At 41.9% G+C, this 18,604-nt stretch overlaps 2 protein-coding genes across 2 annotated transcripts; both read left to right on the top strand.

The window, feature by feature from the left end:
• Nucleotides 1-6,756: 6,756 nt before the first annotated feature.
• LOC140177743 (uncharacterized) lies at nucleotides 6,757-7,323 on the top strand. Its single transcript, XM_072210900.1, has one exon. The coding sequence runs from the start codon at nucleotides 6,757-6,759 to the stop codon at nucleotides 7,321-7,323; it is 567 nt and encodes a 188-aa protein (XP_072067001.1).
• Nucleotides 7,324-7,954: 631 nt separating this feature from the next.
• Nucleotides 7,955-8,782, top strand: LOC140177742 (uncharacterized). The gene has a single exon (XM_072210899.1). The coding sequence runs from the start codon at nucleotides 7,955-7,957 to the stop codon at nucleotides 8,780-8,782; it is 828 nt and encodes a 275-aa protein (XP_072067000.1).
• Nucleotides 8,783-18,604: the final 9,822 nt, after the last annotated feature.

Genomic DNA, 18,604 nt, shown 5'->3' with positions numbered 1-18,604 from the left:
ACAACACGTTATCAGCACGAGACTCTGATCAAATTTTTAGGAAGACTCAGGTAACAAATTTTCATTATGTCGAAGCTCTCTCATCTTGAATTTCATGCTCTTGATATATCTGGAAACAATTATTTATCATGAATATTAGATGCTGAAATCCATTTTGATTCAATGGATATTGAAGATACCATTAAGGCTGAAAAATAATGCATCCCAGAAGGATAAAGCCAAAGCTATGATTTTTCTTCGTCGTCATGTTGACGTATGATTGAAAAATGAATATCCCACATTAAAAGATCCTGCAGATCTGTGGAAAGACCTTGAAGAAAGGTACAATCATCAAAAGACGGTGATACCTCTTCAAGCCCGATATGTTAGAGAAAACTTTATCGACCTTCCATGCCTCGAATGTGCTCCTGCAATAGCAATCGAGAAAAATAATTTAAAAAATATTTTGAGCTAATTTCTTGCTTTCTTGTTGCTGAACGCAACAATGAGTTGCTCTTAAGAAATCATGAAGCGCGCCCAGATGGCGCCGCCCCATTTCCTGAAGCAAATGCGACAAATTATAACCCCAGAAGAGGTAAATGGCAAGATTTTGATAATAAGGAAAAATATAGAAGGAAAAGAAATTATGCTCACAAGAAAAGACCTCACCAGAAGTGGGATAAAGAAAGAAACAATGGGCAAAGTAAATCAATTGAGGATAAATGCTTCCGTTGTGGTGGAAAGGGCCATTGGTCACGTACCTGTCGTACCCCAAGGCACCTAGTTGATCTTTATCAAGTATCCTTGAAAAAGGATGACAAAGGAAAGGAAACAAATTTTGTTTCAAATTATGAAAATTCCACCATTCATTATGATGTATCTAATTTCTTTGAGGATCCTGAAGAAAATATTGGCTATTTGATCAATGATGGAATAGTTTGATATATGTATGTGTTTGTTAAGTATTCATGTGAATAATTTTACTGTACATGTACTTCTACTCATTTTATTATCATTTGTTTTTTTCTTTGAAGAGAAATGGCAAGGACATATTCTGAAGATATTTGCCTTGCGGATAGTGCGAGTTCACACACTATTCTTAAAAGTAATATATATTTTACCCATCTTGTGCCAAAAGATGAATATGTTAATACTATTATTGGCTCGGGCAATGTGATAGAAGGCTCCGAAAGAGCTATAATTTTGTTTCCTGGAGGAACAAAATTTATAATAAATAATGCACTATTATCTACCAAGTCTCGAAGAAACTTGTTGAGTTTTAAAGATATTCGCCGAAATGGATATCATATTGAGACTATGAATGAGGAAAATCATGAGTATTTATGTATCACAACTCATGATTTAAATAAAAAGGTTATACTAGAAAAGTTACCCTCACTTTCATCTGAATTGTATTATACCAAGATTAGTGCAATTGAATCACATGCCATTGTAAACCAGAAGTTTACTAGTCCAAATGAATTCATAACTTGGCATGATAGATTAGGTCATCCGGGAACAACCATGATGAGGAGAATTATTAAAAACTCTCATGGACATTCACTAAAGAACCAGAAGATTCTTAAATCTAGTGAATTTTGTTGTGCTGCATGTTCTCAAGGGAAGTTAATTTTAAAGTCATCACCAGTAAAGATTGGATTTGAGTCTCCTGAATTCTTAGAAAGGATTCAAGGTGATATATGTGGACCTATTCATCCACCATGTGGATCTTTTAGATATTTTATGGTCCTGATAGACGCATCTTCGAGATGGTCACATGTGTGCTTATTATCTTCTCGCAACCTGGCGTTTGCGAGATTACTGGCTCAAATTATTCGATTAAAAGCACAATTTCCAGAAAATCCAATCAAAGAAATTCGCCTTGATAATGCTGGTGAATTTACTTCCCAAGCTTTTGATGCTTATTGTATGGCTAATGGAATAAGTGTTGAATATCCAGTAGCTTATGTTCACACACAAAATGGGTTAGCAGAATCACTTATTAAGTGCCTCCAATTAATTGCTAAACCCTTGCTTATGAGAACAAATCTCCCAACCTCGGTTTGGAGGCATGCAGTTTTACATGCCGCAGCACTTATTCTTTTGAGGCCAACGAGTTATCATCAGTTCTCTCATATGCAATTAGCTTTTGGCCAGCAGCCAAATATTTCCCATTTAAGAATATTTGGGTGTACGATATATGTTTCCATTGCACCACCTAATCGCACCAAAATGGGACCCCAAAGAAAATTGGGGATATATGTTGGATATGATTCTCACTCTATAGTGAGGTATCTTGAGATACAAACGGGAGATGTGTTTAAAGCCCGGTTTGCGGATTGTCATTTTGATGAATCAAAATTTCCAACATTAGGGGGAGAGAATAAGCTTCCTGAAAAGGAACTTAATTGGAATGCATCATCGTTGATGCATTTAGATCCTCGATCAGGACAATGTGAACTAGAAGTTCAAAAGATTATACATTTGCAAAGAATAGCAAATGAATTGCCTGATGCATTTTCCGATACAAAGAGGATTACCAAATCTTATATACCAGCGGAAAATACCCCAATTCGAATTGATGTCCCAGTAGGACAAGTAGCCGCTGAAGCAAATTCACTCCAGAAGCGTGGTAGGGCGGAAAATGTTCCAATTCGAATTGATGTCCTAGTAGGACAAATAGCCACTGAAGCAAATACAAGCCAGAAGCGTGGCAGGCCTGTCGGTTCCAAAGATAAAAATCCTCGAAAGAGAAAAGAGGTAAATACTATTCCTGTTGAAAAAGACATTGTAGAGACACCTGCAGTTGTCCAAAATTCTAATATAGTTTTAACGCCAGAAGACGTTCAGGTACCTGAAAATTGTGAAAATGATGAGATCTCGATAAATTATGTCTTTACAGGAGAGAAATGGGACCGAAATAAGACAATTGTCAATGAAATATTTGCATATAACGTGGCATTAAATATCATGCATGAAAGTAAGGATCTTGAGCCAAGATCAGTCGAAGAATGTCGACTAAGGAATGATTGGCCAAAATGGAAAGAAGCCATGAAGGCTGAGTTAGACTCACTTGCAAAACGTGAAGTCTTTGGACCTGTAGTCCGTACACCTGCAGATGTAAAACCTATTGGATACAAATGGGTATTTGTGAGAAAACGAAATGAGAAAAATGAAGTTGTGCGCTATAAAGCCCGACTTGTGGCACAATGTTTCTCACAAAGGCCTGGTATAGATTATGAAGAAACGTATTTCCCTGTAGTGGATGCGATAACATTGCGTTATTTGGTCAGTTTATCTGCATATCATAAACTGCATATGCATTTAATGGATGTGGTAACAGCCTATTTATACGGCTCATTAGATCGGGATATCTATATGAAAGTCCCTAAAGGACTAAAGATATCTAAACCATCCAATGAATATTCGCAAGAGTTATACTCAGTCAAATTGCAAAGATCTTTATATGGTCTAAAGCAATCTGGACGAATGTGGTATAATCGTCTTACTAAGTATCTGGCCAAAAACGGATTCAAGAATGATGATATCTGCCCATGTATTTTCATAAAGAAAACTACATCTGGGTTCATTATAATTGCTGTGTACGTTGATGATTTAAATATTATTGGGACTCCTGAAGAGATTCCAACAATTATAAAAACTCCAAAAGAAGAGTTTGAGATGAAAGATCTTGGAAGAACTAAATTTTGTCTCAGCCTGCAGATCGAGCATATAAAAAATGGGATCTTTATTCATCAAACAACATACGTAGAAAAGATCTTGAAGAGATTTTATATGGATAAGTCACATCCATTAAGTACCCCAATGATCGTAAGATCTTTGGATGTGAAAAAGGATCAATTCCGTCCTAAAGAAGAAAATGAAGATATCCTTGGTCCTGAAGTACCATATCTTAGTGCCATTGGAGCACTAATGTATCTTGCTAATAATACGCGACCTGACATATCATTCGTGGTGAATTTACTAGCAAGATATAGTTCTTCTCCAACCAGAAGACATTGGAGTGGAATCAAACAAATTTTTTGATATCTTCATGGGACGGTTGATATGGGATTGTTTTATCCCTATGGATCCAAGTCACAACTAGTTGGCTATGCGGATGCTGGATACTTGTCTGATCCATACAAAGGGAGGTCTCAAACAGGATATCTGTTCACATATGGTGGTACAGCTATATCATGGAGGTCCACGAAACAGACGATAGCAGCAACCTCCTCGAATCATGTTGAAATACTGGCGATTCATGAAGCTAGTCGCGAGTGTTTTTGGCTGAGGAGTCTGATTCAATATATTCTGTCATCATGTGGACTGATTGATCATAAGATAGCTCCAACTGTCCTGTTTGAAGATAATACAGCATGCATTGCTCAACTTAAAGGCGGATACATCAAAGGCGATAGAACAAAGCATATTTCTCCCAAATTCTTTTTCACTCATGATCTTCAAAATCAGGGGATTATTGACGTCCAACAGATTCGATCAAGTGACAATCTGGCAGATTTATTTACAAAGTCACTCCCAAAATCGTCCTTTGAAATATTGATACATGAGATTGGGATGCGCCAATTTCGAGACATTAAATGATGTCGGCAAGAGGGGGAGACTGTACTCTTTTTTCCTTGGTCAGGTTTTTTCCCATTGGGTTTTTCTTGACAAGGTTTTTAATGAAGCAGTCCCCATCACAAAGGATATTGTATTCTTTTTCCTTCACTAAGATTTTTCCCACAGGGTTTTCCTCTAGTAAGGCTTTAATGAGGCAATAATCCTAAATGGGCATCCAAGGGGGAGTATTGTGATAAGAACGAGCAACGTGGATGCCCATTCCCATGTAAAACTCACATTTTCAAAGAAGGAATGACATTAAATGTATGTTGAAATTAAGCTCCCAATATATGTATAAATAGAGGCCTTTGCCTCTGAGAGAAAGACAAGCACACAATTACAAATATTTCCATTTCTCTCTCTCTCTCTTTACAGTAATAAAACAAATGCAATTCTCTCTCTCTTTACTTTTAATACTTCTTTCTATCTTTACATATATATACATATTACAACATATAATATTAATGTATATATATATAAATTATTACCGAGCTAATTATATTAATGCTAGAGTCTTCTATTTACATATTTTATTTTATATTTACATCTTCCTTATTTATTTAGTTATTTTACAACAATTTAGAATTATTAGTTACATTATTGTGATCATATTTCTAAGCTCAATAAATGTATATAACAAACTTATCATAATCCAATTTCTATATGTTCTTTTTATATTTTTGTTATTAATTTCATAAACTCAATCACCCACCCACGCGTATGCGTGGGCCTCTTGCTAATTTTTAATATGTATTTATATTCCAACATGTATTTTATATCGGTGAGTGGCTGATTTTAGTGTACACGTAGTATAACCCTTTCAAAAATTACTAAACCATTATACAAATGATTTGCTTTACTTGAAGAGGAAATCACATCTAAACACGCCCTAAATATTATTACTAATAATTTGGATTTTGAAAGTAATATAAAATACTATAAGTTAGGATTTTCTTGGCCATTTGTTAAGACTATTTTGCTAAAAATTTTTAATAAATTTTTTACACACATTAGATATTTTAAGAATTTTAAATACTTAGTCTTTCTAACACAAACTTTCTATATTTAACACTTTAACAAATGTATAGCTAAATTCTACAAGTGGTCTAGTGAAATATAATTTTCTTGCATGTTTTTTAGGTATATTTAATAGAAAATTTTTTTTAAATGTTTCTAAAACACTAATATTTTAGTAATTTTAATTATTAATTTTTAATTAATATATTATATATTTTATAATTGTTACGGCCTGACTCAAACATCATATGGGCCGACCCGACTCACGAACCACCCGACCCGAACGGTCGGGTGCGAGGCGTTCAAGTATCGACCCGAACACGCGTCCTAGATAGCTCTCTACTACAACTGTATGGGGAAGCTTCGAGGAAGGTGGGTTCTGTTCTTGTGGGACCCGCCTCTGACATGGTATATATGTGGAGGGTCCCACCCCTCCCCCAAGGTACGTCACATACCATTCTCTCATTTTTCGCCTGCACACTTGACTGACTAGAGCGTCGGAGTGTCTTTGCAGGTGACACCCCCCTCTCCACACGAAGAGCTCGGGAAGTCGGTTACCCCTCCTCCAATCCAGCAACCCGGAACCAGGCAATTCCCCCTCTCATCAACCGAAGTACCAACCCGAACCGTCCGGTACCCGACCAACCATACATTGGCGCCATCTGTGGGGATGCCTGAATGGACGTTGTACTGGGCCCTGGAGGGCAAGGCCGCGAGGCCGAGCACAGAGGGGAAGCCTCCGTGGCTTCCTCCCGGGAGCGCACGAGGTCCCCTCCACGAAATCGCACCGAGCCGACTACACGATCTCGAGAAAGACGCTCCTTTGGGGGAACAGGCAACAACAGCGCCAGAATAATGCAGGAACTGCGTCACAGGATGCAGAACCTGTAGCGCCAGCTGGTAGATCAGGAACATCGTCAACAAACTCCCGAATCAAGCTACTCCCGTTCTCCTCCGAGAAGCCACTCCCACCGAATACCCAGCCCACGATCTGAGCCCGAGAGCACCCGAGAAGAAGGACGCCCAAGAAGACGCCGCGACCCCGTCATTTACACAAGGCGGGAAAGGAGACGCGCCTCAGGACAAGACCGGGAAGACGGTGAGGGAAGACCAAGGAGAACGCGGAGACCAGTGATAATGGGCGCAACCCCGTTTCATAGTTCCATCCTCGAAGTCCGGCTGTCAAAGCACTTTGACAAGCCAATGGACATGAGGTACGACGGAACCCAAGACCCGCAGGAGCACCTTACGGCCTTCGAGGCCAGGATAAACCTGGAGGGAGTGAGAGACGAGGTAAGGTTCCGCGCTTTTCTGGTCACTCTGGCGGGACCGGCAATATGGTGTTTTAATAGCCTCCCGCAGGGCTCGGTGGCCAAATTTTTGGACATCGGCCACACTTTTCTAGCTCAATTCACGACCAGAATTGCAAAAGTAAAACACCCGATCAATTTACTCGAAGTGATTCAGAGGTTCGGCGAGCCGACCAGAAAATATCTAGACCGGTTCAACGACGAGTGCTTGGAGATCGACGGTCTGACCGATTCGGTTGCTAGCCTGTGCTTGACGAAAGGACTTCTAAACGAGGACTTCAAAAAGTACCTCACCACGAAGCCGGTGTGGACAATGCAGGTGATCCAAAGTGTAGCTAGGGAATACATTAACGATGAGGAAGTCAGCCAAGTCGTGGCTGCCAACAAACGGTAGCCCTCCTACAATCAAACCCAGCAGCTCGGTAGCGGGGAAAGGCAGAAGGAACACGCTAGAGATGGCGGTCCGAGCAAGACACCCAGGCCGTTTTCTCGAGTCGGAAAATTCACCAATTACACCCCCTCACCATCCCCATCACAGAAGTTTATCAGTAGATAGCCAAGAAGGGAATTTTGTCGAAGCCCCGACCTCTGAAGGACCGAACCGGGGGAAACAAGAGCCTCTATTGTGATTATCACAAGGGCTATGGACACAAGACACATGATTGGTTCGACCTGAAGGACGCGCTAGAACAAGCGATCCGGGACGAAAAACTGGCCAAATTATCCCATCTCATCAGGAAGCCGAGGAGGCGAGATCGCGACCGCGAGGGAGATGACAAGACCCACGCGGTGAAGTGACGTCACGAGCCGGAGGACAACGAGCACGACCTTACCATAGTGAACGTGGTAACAGCAAGAGACGCTCCTCCAAGGTCGAGGTCGGCACACAAGAAAGACGCCAAGGTCCTGGTGGTTTCCTCATCTTCTATGCGAAGCTCCAAGAGATCCCCACCCATCTCATTTGGCCCGGAGGACCAATGGTTCGATGAGGCCGCGGAAAACCCTCCCATGGTCATCACGGCCAGATGGGAACCGGCCTCATCAAGTGGATCCTTGTGGACACCGGGGCTGACTCGAACATCATGTTTCGCAACGTGTTCGACGCCTTGAGCCTACGGGATGCCGATTTAAAGACGCACCAGCACAGTGTCGTAGGCTTGGGCGACCACTTCATCAAGCCAGACGGAATAATCTCCCTACCTGTATCAGTAGGACAAGGCCAAGGACGGAGGTCGGTAATGGCAGAATTTGTGGTTCTGCGAGACTCCACGGCCTACAGCGTCATCCTAGGGAGAAAGACTATCAACGACCTCAGGGCAGTAATCAGCACAAAGATGTTGGTAATGAAGTTCATCGCTGATGACGGATCTGTGGGATCCATAAAAGGAGACTTGGAAACGGCAGTCGCTTGCGACAATGCCAGCCTCTCCTTAAGGAAGAAATCTAAAGAGGCATCGGGAGTGTTCCTCGCCGACTTGGACGCTAGAGTTGACGACAAACCGAGACCTGAACCGGAAGGGAACCTGGAGAGGTTCAGAGTCGGTGACACGGAGGAGAAATTCACCTTTGTGAACAGAAACCTCCCACACGACCTGAAGGAACCTCTAATGGAAATGATCAGGGCTAACGGCGACCTATTTGCTTGGACGCCAGCCGACATGCCGGGAATAGACCCCCAACTCATGTCACATCACTTGGCCGTCAAGGCGGAAGCCAGACCGGTGGCTCAGAGGAGAAGGAAAATGTCACAAGAAAGAGCAGAGAAGGTGGCCAGGCAAACGTCCAGCCTCCTCAAAGCGGGATTTATTCGAGAACTCGACAACTCGACTACTCGACATGGCTGTCGAATGTAGTTCTAGTGAAAAAGCACAATGGAAAATGGAAGATGTGTGTGGATTACTCCGATCTCAACAAAGCATGCCCCAAGGACTGCTACCCCCTGCCCAACATTGACGCACTCGTCGACGCAGCGGCAGGATATCGGTACCTGAGCTTTATGGACGCTTATTCTGGCTATAATCAGATACCGATGCACCGGCCTGACGAAGAGAAAACAACGTTCATAACGCCGGGAGGGATATATTGCTACAAGGTAATGCCGTTCGGCCTGAAGAACGCTGTGGCAACGTACCAAAGGCTAATGAACAAGATATTTAGTAACCTCATAGGCAAAACGGTGGAGGTGTATGTAGATGATATCCTCGCAAAGACCACTCGACCTGAGGACCTCATAGGCGACCTGGGAAATGTGTTCGCCTTCCTCCGACAACACGGCATGAGGCTCAACCCACTCAAATGCGCCTTTGCCATGGAAGCAGGAAAGTTCCTAGGGTTCATGATAACCCAAAGGGTGGTCGAGGCCAACCTAGAAAAGTACCATGCAATACTCCAAATGAAGATTCCGGGCTGTGTCAAGGATGTTCAGAGGCTGTCGGGTAGACTTACTGCCTTATCCCGTTTCCTTGGAGCGTTGGCTGCCAGGGCGCTGCCATTTTTCAACCTTATGAAAAAAGGGATAGTGTTTGAATGGACCCCGGCGTGTGAGGAAGCGTTTAAACATTTCAAAGAGATCCTCGCAAAACCGCCCGTGCTCGGGAAGCCCAAGATCGGAGAACCGCTCTACCTATACCTAGCCATAACGGAGGAAGCGTTGGCGGCGGTTTTGGTACGAGAAGAAGGGAAGGTTCAACAACCAATTTACTTTGTGAGTAGAGCACTGCAAGGAGCGAAACTTGGATACAACAAATTAGAGAAGCTAGCACTGGCGCTGCTGACCTCTTCCCGCAGGCTACGGCAATACTTCCAGGGTCACCAAGTGGTCGTGAGAACGGACCAGGGAATTCGCCAGGTGCTCCAAAAACCCGACTTAGCGGGAAGAATGATGACTTGGGCCATCGATCTATCTCAGTATGACTTGCGATATGAGCTCCGACATGCGATTAAGGCGCAAGCAATGGCAGACTTCTTGGTTGAGGTAACGGGGGACCCAACCGAGGAAGCGGGCATACGGTGGAGGCTCCATGTGGACGGGGCCTCCAACCAAACGTTCGGAGGTGCCGGGATCATCTTGGAAAGTCCTGCCGGGGTCATATACGAACAATCAATCAAGTTTGAGTTTCCCGTATTGAACAACCAAGTGGAGTACGAGGCCCTCTTGGACGGCTTGATCCTAGCTTGGGAAGTCGGGGCTACGAGGCTGGAAGTGTGCAGTGACTCACAGGTCGTTACCTCGCAAGTAAATGGAAGCTACCAGCCAGAGACTCGCTATTGCAGAAGTACTTGGAGAAGGTCAAAGAGTTGAGCAAACAATTTGAGGAGGTCGCGGTCCAGCACGTTCCGAGGGAAAGGAACACACGGGCAGACCTCCTATCCAAGCTAGCAAGCACAAAACTGGGAGTCAGCAACCGGTCCCTCATTCAAGGCATGATAAAAAAAACCAGCAGTCGCCCTTCACCTAAAAAAGATAGGCCCCTCCTGGATGTACCCCATCACTGATTTCCTAGAAAACGGCAAACTCCCTGACGACAAGAAGGAAGCTAAAGCGTTGAGAAGGGAGGCGGCCAAATATGCGATCATACAAGGTCAACTATTTAAAAAGGGACTCAGCCAACCCTTATTAAAGTACCTGCATCCCGACCAAACGGACTACGTACTCAAAGAGGTCCACGAAGGATGCTGTGGTCACCATATCGAGGGCAAAGCCCTAGCAAGAAAGCTCATCCGAGCTGGATATTACTGGCCATCATTGATGATGGACTCCAAAAAATTTGTAAGAAAATGCGTCAAGTGCCAAGAGAACGCCAACTTCCACAAAGCACCGGCAACCGAGCTAAGCCTATTGACGTCCTCCCGACCTTTCGCACAGTGGGGAGTCGACCTACTTGGACCTTTCCCGGTTGGCCCGGGGCAAGTCAAATACCTCATAGTTGCTATCGACTACTACACCAAATGGATAGAGGCTGAACCACTGGCCAGCATATCCTCGTCCAATTGTCGAAAGTTTATGTGGAGGCAGGTGATAACTCGATTCGGCATCCCGGAAGTTGTTGTCTCCGATAACGGGACACAATTCACTGACAAGAAGTTCGCAGAATTCCTCTCCGGTCTGGGCATAAAGCAGAGATTCTCCTCTGTAGAGCATTCCCAGACGAACAGTCAGGTCGAGGCCGTAAACAAGGTCATCTTGCTGGGCCTCAAGAAGCGGCTGGATAACAAAAAAGGTGCATGGGCCGACGAACTCGCCTCGGTCCTCTGGTCTTACCGAACAACCGAGCAGTCGTCCACAGGAGAAACCCCTTTCCGCCTGATGTACGGGGTGGACGCAATGGTACCCGTAGAGATCGGAGAGCCGAGCCCACGATTACTTCTGAAGGGAGTAGAGGAAGCTGTGGAAAAGGACCTAGCAGATGAGGCTAGGGAGATGGCCTATTTGTCAGAAATAGCACTAAAGCAAAGAATGGCCCTGCGCTACAACGCCAAAGTGCTCAAGAGAATTTGAACAAAATGACCTCGTCTTGCGGCGCAACGATATCGGGCTGCCGACCCAAGGGGAAGGTAAACTGGCGGCAAACTGGGAAGGCCCCTACAGAGTCAAAGAGGTGATTGGCAAGGGCGCCTACAAATTGGAGAAGCTCGATGGCAAGGAAGTCCCGAGAACTTGGAATGCAAGTAACTTGAGAAGATTTTATTCCTAGCTCAAACACGCCGACTAGGCGATCTGACGAGCTCAGTGATTTACTTTTGTTAAGTACTTATTATGGCAATAGACTTGCTTAACTATCGATTAATGTTTACTTGTCAAAATTACCCTCCCATTTACTTTTCTCCATTTACGCATCCCACAACAACAAGTTCCTTATAATACATGTTAAACGGGACCACGATACGGTGCCCCGGGACTGATCACCCTGGGAGCCAACTAAGTTAAAGCCATAACAAACGGCTACAGCAATAGCAAAGCCACGACTTGGCTTCGCCAAATTACCAACACAACGGTAAACAAACATGAGCGACAAGCCAATACCAACAAAACGGTAACAAAATAGAACGAAAATGCTACCAGACAAGCAGAGAAAGATGATAATCACAAGCCAACACCAAGCGACTATTAAAGTATATCAAAAAGTAAGTTCCACAAGTTCTACAACAAAATCACAAACTCCATACAAAGATACAAGAGATCATTTCTTGGGCATAACGACAATCTTGCCATCCTTGATTGTCTTAAAGACCCCGATTGCCGACGTGTCGAAGTCAGGAGCCACGATCTTCACCTGGGCCTTAAGAGCCTCTTCAGTCATTAGGATCGCGCCTTTTCCCTGCTTCACGGTCTCTTTATACTTCTTCTTACACTCTTCGGCTTCAGCTTGAGCGGCCTTAGCCGACGAGATGGCCACATCACGTTCCTTCTCCAAAGCGACCATCCGACCTTGCGCGGCATTGAGCTGACTTTCCAAAGTCATCTCCCGCTCGGTTAGACGGGATACGGTAGCATCAGAGGTCTTCAATTTTTCCTCGGCAGACGCGGCCTTCTCCTCGGCAGCCTTAAGCTTCTCCTCTGCCTTGGACAGCTGCTCCCGAAGCGTTTCAACTTAAGTTTTGAATTGATTATTGGCTGTAGCAGCAGATTCGAGCTTCCTACGCACCGACTGCATCCCCGACAACTCGAACTCGGCCTTCCGAGCTATAGCAGCACCGCGGAGGAGGGTAAGGTACATCCACCTCGCCTGTCCCGCAAGGTCGGAGCCACAGAAGTGCTCCTCCGTGCCGAGAAGCAACTGGGAATCTATGAAGGTCCCGGCGTCAAAGTTCCTCTCCATCACGATGAGGGCTCCTTCAGGGCTGGAGAATGACCTCTACCTCTTAGGGCGAATGACCTTCAATTCATTATCATCATCGACTTGTTGAGCGGAGGTCGAATACCCAGTACCGGTCGCCTCCTCATGAATGGGAGAGACGCGCCCCCTGTTAGAATGTTTGTCCGACATCTTGGCATCACGGGGCGAAGGCACCGCCTGATCCTCCTTATTCTCAGGTGGGGCCTCCGGCTTCCCGTCAGCCTTTTCTTCATCGCTTTCCTCCAAAAAAGTCTTGTACAAACTCTCAAGGCCTGTCACCTCGGCAGACATTCCCACTGCAACAAATAAATAAACAAGTTAGTCGTGAAATCGGCATAACCAATCAAAGCAATAGTAATGCAAGAAACATAAGTCAGAGCTGCTCACAAATATAATTTCTGGCGACCTCCTGGTCACCCATAAGAAGGTGGAGATTCACATGGTTTCTCCCCAAAACGGCCAACAACACGTCAGCAACCTTTTTGTCCACAGCGGACATCCCCTTGTAAGTCACCTTAACAAAGGTGTTGGACCCCGCCCCGAAACTCCAATACATTGGGATGAGGTGTTCTCCTTCTAACGACAACCAGAAGGGATGGCGGCCTTTGACTGGGCGCACCTTAAAATACTTGTCCTTATACTCATGGTAAGAGTCCTCGAACAAGCCAAAAATCCTCCGACCCTGGGCAGATCGGAAGGACATGAACCCTTTCCTTGCCTTCCCTTCCTTGGAAGGATTCGTGAGGTTGAAGAAATAAAGGAAAACGTCTACGGACACCGGCAACTCTAGGTATTCACACACCATCTCGAAACAGCGGATGGAAGCCCAACTGTTCGGATGCAGCTGCGACGGTGCCACGGAGATCCAGTTAAGGAGCGCCATTTGAAAGGCAGAAAAAGGAATACGAACCCCCACTTGGGTGAACATGGACTTATAGAACCAAATCCAATCGGCAACCCGGGGGGAGTGGAAGTTGAGTTCGTATAGTCGTTCGCCAGGGGCGTGAATGAAAACGTCGTAGTTGGCCTCCTCGTCAGTCCCACCGCACAAGTACTCGGCTTGGCGGAACTCGGTAAGCTCCTCCTCGCCCATCTGGTTCGGGGAGTCTTTCACGTCGGAAGTCACCCAAGCGTACGGGTCGTAACCCGCGGCGGAGGTGGAAGCTCGTGAGACGATGCGAGGCATACCTACAGTGGGGTACCACTCGGTTAGTCTACGAGGTCGGGAGCTCGGAAAATTCCAGAAACTATATTTAGCCTATTCAGTAACTAAAATTAATCATGGCCGAAGCAGAATCCAAGTAAAAGCCTAAAAAGCTAACACCCTGGAATGGTAACCCCCCTAACGCACCTACTTAACACTAAGGCCATCTGGCATACAAATCAAACAGGAAGCATGCATACAGAAGAACTAATGATGAAGGTAAAATGGACATGAAGCAGAGAGCGAGGAAATGAATGCTTACCTAGATTAGTTGCGAAGATTCGAAAGAAAAGGGAAAGGAGCGAATGCACAGGGATGCAGAAATGATGCTCTGGGAAACTTAAGAGAAAAGAAGATGGAGATGGAAGGAGTAAAGAAATGAGATGAAAACAAAAGGCAAAACTGGTTAAAACTGCCAGACTCAAGAAGCGCGAAAGGCCAAGGGGCAAAATAGTCTTTGCGCGCGGGGTTTTGAAATCATTTAATGCTCAGCGCGAGGAACGAGACGACGAACGGTTATCCCCAGCAACGAACAGACACGCGCGCAAGAGGCACGTCCTCTCCACGAGCGGCCGACCTGGCGACAACGCACGAAAGAAGGGACAACACGCCACCAAGACCCTCACGATCATTGCTGGCGCGTTGGGAGCACTGTTACGGCCTGGCCGACCCACGAACCACCCGACCCGAACGGTCGGGTGCGAGGCGTTCAAGTATCAACCCGGACACACGTCCTAGACAGCTGTATGGGGAAGCTTCGAGGAATGTGGGTTCTGCCTTTGTGGGACCCGCCTCTGACACGGTATATATGGGGAGGGTCCTACCCCTCCCCCAAGGTACGTCACATACCATTCTCTCATTTTTCGCCTACACACTTGACTGACTAGAGCGTCGGAGTGTCTTTGCAGGTGACACCCCCCCTCTCCACATGAAGAGCTTGGGAAGTCGGTTACCCCTCCTCCAATCCAGCAACCCGGAACCAGGCGATTCCCCCTCTCATCAACCGAAGTACCAACCCGAACCGTCCGGTACCCGACCAACCGTACAATAATTAAAATCAACAACTAAAATTATTAGAACATCGATGTTTAAGGAATATTTGAAATTCTTCGTATTTAATATATGTTTTAACAATATTTTCAATAACGAATTTTTAATTAAAAATCATTACTGTATGTAAGCAATTGAGCTAGCTCAAGTTTAATTTCTTAGGCTAATCTTCACTTTCCTCAATATCATGAATTCGATATTTCCCATGGGTCAAGCCCATTACTGAGAAGTGAGCTAGATACAAACCCACCATTTGTCAATAAAAATCTTCTTTGACCTAAATTTGGGCCTTTTGGCCCATTTTGGTACGACTTCACTTTATGATTGATGGGTGGATTGTTAAAGCACAAGAAAAGCTCGACCAAAAATATTGTAGCTGATCCAACTTTTATTTAATTTTCCACCCTACCAAAATATGAAAACTACCTTAGCTTATGCACAAGTTTCAAGATGCTAACGTGGTTTTTAAATAGAAGTGTGTTCAAGGTGCTCAATATTAACATGTGATCCGGTAGGATGTTATATATGCTTTTCTTACAAAGAAACTTTAAAGCTAATAAACGGATTATTAGATAATATATAGATAGATATTTGAGGAAGATAACTTTTCTTCTTTATTTCCTTGCTTCCATTAATTATATATATAAAGGTAAAAGCTTAAGGCTGCCAAGGCAGATTTCTCTAATTAACTTCTATGTTTCAAAACTTTTAGAAAATATACTTAAATTTATTAGGTATATATATATCAGACCATACATAGATTTTGAAAAAGAAAGCTGTATTGATATCAACTTCCAATATATATACATATATAGAAGACAGCAATCCGCTATATCTTCATCATGGAAAATAAAACAATGGGTTCAGAAAAATGCTGATTTTTTATTATGCATATATGCATGCATTGCATATATTGTTGAAAAAGCATGCACTTTGAAAAAGAGCTACGTACTCCAAGAATCATATGGATTTTCTATCAATCAATTAATAATCATTTTTAGGAAGTAAATTAACTTATGTGATCTGAGCACTATTACTGCTACTAGATATTATTAAAGTCTTAGTACGGATATATGCTTTGACGAATTCTCTTGTCGTTTTTCATTTTTCTTAAAAAAAATTCTTGATGACTAATAATGAATGGTGTGGAATAAATCAGTTACTGTAACATCTCCCACAACAAATTCGTGTGCTTTTTTATATAAATCTTTTACTGTTAAGCATTATTCTTATAGTACTACGTACTGATGAATATATTTTTCTTTTTTCAATAGATCAATTAAAATACAATTTAAATTAATTAATTTAATTTCTCAATATAATTGGTTCCAACTTTATGGCTGCATATATAATTGGTTTCAGGCGCAGAATTAGGTTAAATTTTATTAGCAAGGGGCAAAAAATTAATTTTATAATAAAAAATAGAGTCAATGTTCTTTCCAGTCTTTAACCATTTGTTTTATTGATTTCACACCCCCTAACAAATATAAAAATCTAAATCGGTCCCTATCTACTCTGATATATGTTTCCGTCCCTGCAATTAGTTTCGAGCAGATCACTTACTGATGTGTCAGTAACTTGTTCACGTAATTTCAATTTGTCTTAATTATGAAGGAGAGAAACCCACGCGAACAAATTACTGATATATCAGCAAGTGACCTACTCAAAACTGGTTGCAGAGACTGAACGTACATATATCAAAGTAGATAAGGACCAATTTAAATTTTTATATTTGTTAGAGGGTGCGAAGTCCATCAAACAAATAATTAAAGACAAAAAAGGACATTTATTCAAAAAAGTAAAATAAAACTTTTAAAAGAACTAAACTAAAATTTTTATACAATTTATAAAAAAAAAATTAAAATTTGGGGCCTTACCCTCTTTTTATTGCATGAACCTCTCCTCTTAATTAATTTCAAACACAATATAAAAACTTAATTTAATATTTATTTCTTAATTTTTATCTTTTGGTCTCGATCTCTTTTTCAAACACTACCATAACCTTACAATAATAAAGGCTACAACTAGTTGTTTTGGTAAATGGGATCTGTAGAAGCGCCTATGGTATAATTTGGTAACTGAAAAGAAAGCCATGTTCATAAAAGGTAGAGGAGCATGCCTCTAAGTTCTAACTAAAATGCTTCTCTCTTTTCTTTTTTTATCCTTTTTTTTTTTTTTAATTGAAACTCCCTAGCTTTCAGTGCCCCACCCACTTTTACCACTGACTGATTTACAATGAAGATCCTGTCTTTGTAATTGGTGAGAATTGAGAACCACAGAAAGCCCTTTTCTTTTTTCTTTTTATTATTTTTATTGATATTGCTTCCTTTTACTTGGTGCAAATTAAACCTTTAAACATATGTAAAGCCAAAGTAATTTAGTTTAATAAATTAATAGATGGTTAATGTACAACCCTAATTTTCAGAAAGATTCTTTTCCGAAACTTTGGAATAAAGCTAGATCTGAGTAACATAATTAAGAATTAGTATTATTTTTCTCCCCCTCTCACCGATCAGCATTTGTTCCTTGGAAGAAATAATAATGTACTATTTCAAATAAAGTTCTGTGACTTCACCAACTTGCATTGTAAGAATTTGAATTAGAATAGCAGCCAAGCCATCACAAAATAAATATGATGCATTTCTTGGCCGTCCAAATTTAGGAATAACATCATTTTCTTCTTTTGTCACCGCTTACACAGATATTTTTTTAGGATAAAATATATTTTTTATTTTTAAAATTTATGTTGTTTTAATTTTATCCCACAATTCGATTTGCTTTAGGATAAAATATATTTTTTATTTTTAAAATTTATGTTGTTTTAATTTTATCCCACAATTCGATTTGCGTCAAATATAATCATAGCGGCTAATTTTTCATTTAAGATTAATTTAACAACAGTTTATAAAAACAACTTTTAACATAAATAAATCAAAATAATTGTCATGCATTGCTGTTGATTTAGTTTTAAATTTTTTGAAAATTTAGTTATCAAGAACATATTTAATGTAAATAAAAAATCTTTAGAACAAAACTAAAAAAAAAATATTATGAGTATTTTTAATTTTTTTTTAATTTTTGAGAGAAAAAAATATATTTTATCATTTTTCTTATTAATATAATTTGCTATTACATGATCGCTTCCAAAAAGGGAAAATTATGCTTCTAGGCATGTTGAGCTTATGTTACATCACACTATTACATTAGTAACCGCAATTTATTTACACCATTCATCCCTTAGCTTCATCATGTTATGGGTTTTTTATTTAAATAAAATATTTGGACTCCTATATTACCTGATTTCTCTAAATAATTTTTTTGATCGTGAATCCCCTAAATCATATAATATATAAATTATCTTAGGATTGTGTGTTTTAATGAATATATAAATCATTGTATCCTGGGACGATTTATGCATGAATTGCATAGGTGAATAAGGCATAAATCGTCTCAGCCTACTGTGTGTTACGAATAACACGTAAATCGACATATTTTAGGATGATTTATGCATTTTAACTTAAAACACTCTACCCTGGTACGATTTACGTGCTTCTTCCTAACCCTCTACCCCTATCACGATTTAC

The sequence above is a fragment of the Arachis hypogaea genome, chromosome 13, assembly GCF_003086295.3.
Source record: "Arachis hypogaea cultivar Tifrunner chromosome 13, arahy.Tifrunner.gnm2.J5K5, whole genome shotgun sequence".
In the NCBI taxonomy this organism is placed as follows: Eukaryota; Viridiplantae; Streptophyta; class Magnoliopsida; order Fabales; family Fabaceae; genus Arachis; species Arachis hypogaea.
The sequence above is the reverse complement of the archived record's forward strand: the minus strand, read 5'-3'. Positions and strand labels throughout refer to the sequence as shown.

What these genes read in the sequence shown, in the direction of transcription:
- LOC140177743 (XM_072210900.1), top strand. Translation starts at nt 6,757, where the DNA reads ATGGGCGCAACCCCGTTTCATAGTTCCATCCTCGAAGTCCGGCTGTCA.
- LOC140177742 (XM_072210899.1), top strand. Translation starts at nt 7,955, where the DNA reads ATGGGAACCGGCCTCATCAAGTGGATCCTTGTGGACACCGGGGCTGAC.